Consider the following 6,867-nt stretch of genomic DNA (forward strand, 5'->3'; position numbering starts at 1 on the left):
ATCACGTGACTGACGTATAAAAATCAATATTTTTAATTGTTATTTTTATAAATTAATGAAATTTTACTCCATAACGCTTTTTAAGGAAATGTTTCATACTTACTGTGACACACTTTATTTTTCATGCTGTACTTCGGCAGAAGTCTCTCGGTCCAACATAACGTACACACACATACAAGGATAGATCTCTGGTGCCTGGACAGGGTCTCGCTTTCGCTAAAAAGCTTTTCTTCTTTGATATACATTATTTTCATACAGAATTTGGTAATATGAATGTGTTTTTCAAATAAGAATACCCAGTGTATCAAGTTACCTACACTTGTGTAGATCATGTGATCCCTAAACTTAAAACAAATGACAAATTTACCTCTTAATTCCAAAATTTAAAATATAAAATAAATCAGTATAATTCCACCATTTTAGCTATAGTATTCAAGTGTCTCTGATCATAGCGTATACAGAAACGGAGATAAAATAGTGCAACTAGACTTCATATTAATAAATGTATCTGTGACGAATTTCAGTGAAAATGAAAGAAAAAATTACCAATTAAACATGCAGATGCCAGAACCGATAGGTTGTATCGCCACTGGTTTATTTTTGTTTTGTATGTAACATACAACATCATACGTTTCCTTTATTTCATTTGTTGTAGCACTCAGTGGATTTTATATCAATCTAATCTAAGAGCTAACAAGCAAAGTATGTAAAATACGTTTCTTATCAAAAACGTTGAGATTACAAACGTAATGTAATGAGAAAAACACACCATTATCATAAATATATAAGATATATTCGCGGTAAGTGATTTATATAAGAGAATTATTCAGTAATTATTTTCAGGATAAGTCTATGAATTACACAGATAATATAGAATCTAATTTAAATGGCCATCCTCTATACTTTATCTGCATTAATTGTTTAGTAAAATACAGTAATTTTCTAGAGTAACGACAGTCATCTCTTGCTGTCAAATTGTCTTATCGCTGTGATAAAAAGAAACAGTAGTTAGTACGGTACAATTAATGATTTATACCTTATGAATAACGGGGTAAAACTATTAAGTTTTCCCTTATAATTTAGTAATACTAATTACAAATACATTATAGCCTGATTTAAAAAAAAGATGTTTTTCTCCCTATTGGATTAGGTGAACTCAAAAGCTTAATGACTGAGTAGGTACATATTTTGTGAGAGTTACAATTCAATTACCAAGAAACAGTTGCGAGTAGGTGATGGTATAGGCTATCCCTTTTCATCACAACATAAAAACTAATTGTCAGAAGGAGATGCGAGTACTTAAAACCGCTATACGACTTTTATTTACTTATTTGTAAAAGTCAAATTTGACAACCATAGATGGCTTGAGGCAAATATAATTTATCCAAAATCCCCATAAATAACCATTTGTAATATATCTTATACATGAAGCCTAAGACCCACCCTAATTCTTCTACTTTAAATCATGGCAGCTATTTAAAAATTATCTTCTGGGTCTAATTTTTTAAAAATCATTACAAAGGAAGCTACTTTCTTATTTTAATTCGTGTTTGGTTTGTTACGTAAAAACGAACAGCTGGATCTATTTCTGTTGCGTCTCCAGCACGTCATAGCTCCGACGGTCAATGCTAGTCTAGTATTAATAGACGACATTTTACCTGATACTTCATACTTTGAAAAATAAAAATTTTAACTGACATATATGTATTTTCTAATTGTTTTGTTCTTATGTCTAATACACTGCTTGGGATGTTTTCCCCCGAGAGTAGACACCAAACAAAATTTTCCCAACATTTAAAGAGTTCAGTACGTAAAGAATATTAAAGATAGAAAATAATTATAAAATTGTAAACTTCACACAATAATTAATCATGCTTATATAGGTGGGGGCAGACATTTCAGCAAGTGTTTCAATGATTCGATTGAAGAAATGTCATACGCAACTCATTGTTTCGCCGGCAATAGAACCCAGGATCTTCGTGATATTATACACATTGAGCGTCAACCACTGCGCTCGTGTTTAAAACTCTAGTTTGTAATGTTTTATTAATGCCTGAATCATTTAAGTAAATACATCGTTAAATCTGCATTACATTTGACATTTCACTTAAGTCCTTTTCATTTTAACAGAGTATCTCATTCATTGTCACGTTAAATTAATGCTATAATCAAAATAAACGTACGCTATTCCATTTTATGCTGACTGTACTATTCATTAAATGCTTATTATGATGACGGCAGCATAAAAGTACGTAAACAGAAATCAATGGATGACGTTTGTCGCCCACATTGGTGGCGCATACACAATGTACAAGTTGAACAGATAATCTAATGCGTATGCTAATTTATAAAAGCAATATCTCAGTCAATTTACGTAACATACATCGCTATAATTCACTTTCAGAATTACGAACTCCGATAGAACTATATTATTAATTCAGATTTTATTATAAGGTAACATAATATTCTGTATTTCATTGGCTGCCAAGACCAGTGTACAAATCCACTTTATGAGGATGTTGCATATTACGGCAAACGACCCCACGTGCATCAGACGTGTTCTGCCAAATGTGTGCTCCATTAGACAATTTTATATATTCAACCTTTGAGTCACACAGATAAAAAAGATATTTATTTTTGCCTGAAATGTATTATATTATTTAGGACATAAATCAAACAAATATTTACTGTTACATCGATATTTTAATTTCATCGTAATTTATGGAAGATCAATACATGATGACAAATAATTATTGAAATTAACTGACTTTTTACACTTGAACTTCAATGCTATAGGCACTCGATATAATAGATCTAGACGTGAACATTTTATAAATTAGTACGCAGATATAAAAAGACAGCTCTCAAATACACACCGTCATTAGGATTTAATATTCAAAACGACTAAAATGTTCACATTAGAAAGATCTGCATACATGGCAATGAGTTATTTTGAAAGCTAATGGAATGAAGTGTAATCAAAGCCAATATTGAATGTTATCCTAAAATGTGGGTCCAATCACTCTAGTTATATACAATGATTATTAATGTTACATCATTAAATTTCTTATAAGTTTTAATCGCAAGTATCCCTAACAGGAACAGATTAAAGACATGACTATAGAAATAATGTTACATTAAGAATGTCTAACTGGTGTATTTATTTAAAAGGTTGCCATCAATTAAAAAACAATTCTAAAAACCTATGATTGTTAATTCATTAACTCTTTCGTTTTACCATATCCTGTTTATAAGGCTCAAAACAAATTACCTTGAAATGTGCTAAATCATATGGAATGCATTGGATTCCATTTGATTTTTTTTTCTCTTAAAAAGAATTGTAATTCATAAAAATGGCACCTTTATTTTTGCAAGCATTACACTATTTCTTGATTTATTTAAATTTTAGACTTAACTTTCATTTGTGATTGTGACAGTATGATAAGTTTACTGATAACATTGTTATATCTACTGCAGGAAATAGTGTCTATCAAATCAAATACTGCTGTTGCTATACTTTCCCTTGCTACACCTGTCCACCAGTTAGGACATCAAATTGCAGTAAAATTTAATCTAAAGTAATCTAGTACATAGGTAACTTAACTAACCTGTAAAAGATTAAAAGACAAGCAAATTGGTCTGTATTTCTACTAGTACAAGAATTTCTGAATAGATTTAATAAGATTGATATGACTTTGGATTCAGCGTAAATAAATATTTAAACATGTTAGATGAATGTGCAAGTTAAGTAACCTTCCCAGGACCTAAACTAATGACTATTGACACATACGCGCACATACCACATGTTAAATTCACTACAAATAACTATGATATTTGTACAGCCTGGATTCAAAGTCCTACACCTAATAGCTATCAAACTGACCACTGTGCTACAAATGAAACAGCAAAACACTATTCTCTCACTAACATCACATTATACAAGATTAAATGGTTAATTATACTTTCTCTAAGACTGCCTATTCAAGGCAAAATTCATATTTTGGATTCCTGTATATCATACAACCTAATTATATTACCTATTATTAATGTTGCTAGAATACATTCTCATATGGATGCAATATTATCACACAATTCTCTTATTATCTTGTGCTTAAGTAATCAATAATAATTAAAGGTCATATCGCTATCCATGGAGAATGTTAGGAAATTTATTGCTCTTTAACTATGATGCTAATGAGAGATAGCTTTACAATGAGACATTATATGCAGCTGTGTTAATCTTCGGTTACTGTACATTCACTAATAAAAGGAACTATATAAAATTACACTTAAAATTTAAGGTCTCCTTACATCAGATCACAAACGAGCTTGGATTGCACAACTGAATACTACATACATATTATGGTAATAAATTAATCTCTTTTATCTATCTTTATTTAGGTATCCTTAACTAAAATATCAAATGATTCAACAATACATTTTCTAAAAATAAAATCAATAACAAAAGCTCAAAATTACAACATACACCAAAACACTTCTTCTTACTTAGGATAAAAGGGACGTGTATCACCATTTGCTTCAAATGATAATATCAAAAGCAAGTTTTGGTTACAGAAATAATTAGTGGTACCTAAACATAGAGCATACTAGCAAAACCTCACAATTCTCAAATATAAGACTGTCTAATTAAAGTGATATCTATAACAACAATAATTAAGTAATGTCTTCTCATGTCTGACAAATCTAAAAGCAACAAGAAAAATTGCAGTACACATTGTATCCACATTACAAAAACAATAGAAATTTTAATAAGCTAACTATCTCAATGTTAAAGGCAGACTACTAAACTGAATAAACAGCCGAAAATGAGGGCTTACATTCCTTGTGGCTAGTAACATCATAAATGATATACATAAATATCACCATAGGATAGATATATAGCCTTCTTATCAATCTGGCAGTAAGCAAATGCCACATATCAGGGATCAATTCTATCCTCACCAATTTTAACAGTTCAGATGTCAACATTGGGCACAAAAGTTTATATTCACCCAAAGCTTTTGCTAAGAGATGTTCACCATTCTCCATGACTAATGTCAAGGAAGGTTCACTAAAACATAACACCTACTCACGGTATTTTCCGCGCGCAGGCTCCAATAGGGCGCTCAGAATTCAGCAAATTCCTTCGCGCACTTCTCAGTTGACGAAATGCGAAGAGCCTCTTCTTCATAATCATCAAAGTTGCTGGTGTCCCCAGGACCCTTGCAGCGTGGGATGAAAGGTGCCTCAATCTTCTTTTGGAAGACAGCTATCCAATCAGTGCTAGCAAACCATTTGTGACCTTTAATGTCATTTACGCCCGCTTTTAGATTTCCATAGCGTTTCGTCAAATCTACTTGGAGAAGGTTGCGCAACAAGTCTTTCAGATCAGAGCCAAAGTGTGATGGAAAGCGAACCTTGCCAGACACAATTTTTTCGTAGATTTGAATCGGCTGGTCTGCAAAGAAGGGCGGATATCCAGCTGCCATCTCATATACAAGTACCCCAAGTGCCCACCAGTCAACAGCTTTGTTATAACCTTTGGACAGAATGATTTCTGGAGCCAGATACTCAGGTGTTCCACATAGAGTCCACGTACGACCCTTCACGCGCTTCGCAAAGCCGAAATCAGTTACTTTTAAATAGCCTTGCGAATCAATTAACAAGTTTTCAGGCTTCAAATCACGGTAGATGAGGTCCAAATAGTGTAGATACTCGAACGCTAGGACTATCTGAGCCGCATAGAATCGAGAATGTGGCTCCGAAAAGCGACCTACCTTACGCAGGTGGGAGAACATTTCACCACCAGGCACGTATTCTAAAACCATATACAAGTTGGAGTTGTCCTTGAAATGGAACTTAAGGCTCACCAAAAATGGAAAATTTATAGCTTGCAGAATTCGTTTTTCGTTCAGCGTATGTTCTACCTGTTTTAGTTTTACGACCTTCTGCTTATCTAATATTTTCATAGCATAATACTCTTTCGTAGGTTTATGCTGAACTATCATAACTCGCCCGAATGAGCCTGTTCCGAGCGTTTTTATTCTTTCAAAGTCGTTCAATCCGGCGGTGTTGGTAGGATTTTTCTTCCATTTCTCCTCGAAATCCTCTTTGGCCTGATCGAGGAATTCTTTGACGCTTTCGGCGGCGTCCACCTTTTTGTTAGCGGTGGCAGCATTGTTGCCCATGGCGCAAACCAAAACTTATTTCAATTGCCGTTATACAGGCTACCTTGTACTAATCGATGCCTGCCTGAGCGAACGTAAGAAATAGGCAGGTCAACACAAACCAATTTGAAACACAGACATTCTTTACGTTCCTTGCACATACACACGTCACAAAAGACACTTATAACAGGCACTCATTGAAATAATTATGTTTTAAAAGTTTAAACTCGAAATCTGAGTAAAATTTTTCGTCACATTCACAAGAAATAAAATGGCTTCCTCAGAAACTCGATCGACAGAGCGAGAGCGAACGAACGATTCATTCGCTCACGAGAGGCGGTCAATTATGAAAATGTTGCCACTTTCTATTTATGAAAACTACTATTTCCATTTCTACTAATATATTTTAATCTAAAAAGAACACAAATGCAAAAGAAAAAGCTTAATTGAAAATAATTAATTTGTATTTGAATTATATAATGTTTAGGAAAACAAATAATTAGTATAAACTAATTATACAACCGGAAAGATTTGATTTTGGTATTTTTTTTGTAATAGATAAATTAAAAACTACAACACAATTATTATTTCGCCTTTAGAAATCTTTTGATAACATGACTTAGTATTATATTTTAGATTTATTGCTGCCTAAAACTATTTTTAAATAAAAAAAATGTAAACTATTTAATGGCTTAAAATT

The 6,867-nt window shown here is 32.6% G+C and overlaps 1 protein-coding gene across 1 annotated transcript; it reads right to left on the reverse strand.

Annotated features, from left to right (window-relative positions):
- Nucleotides 1-2,683: 2,683 nt before the first annotated feature.
- Nucleotides 2,684-6,522, reverse strand: LOC125052544 (cAMP-dependent protein kinase catalytic subunit 1). The gene has a single exon (XM_047653459.1). The coding sequence runs from the start codon at nt 6,186-6,188 to the stop codon at nt 5,127-5,129; it is 1,062 nt and encodes a 353-aa protein (XP_047509415.1). The 5' UTR covers nt 6,189-6,522; the 3' UTR covers nt 2,684-5,126.
- Between the last annotated feature and the right edge of the window lie 345 nt (nt 6,523-6,867).

The sequence above is a fragment of the Pieris napi genome, chromosome 9 (genome assembly GCF_905475465.1).
Source record: "Pieris napi chromosome 9, ilPieNapi1.2, whole genome shotgun sequence".
Classification (NCBI taxonomy): Eukaryota; Metazoa; Arthropoda; class Insecta; order Lepidoptera; family Pieridae; genus Pieris; species Pieris napi.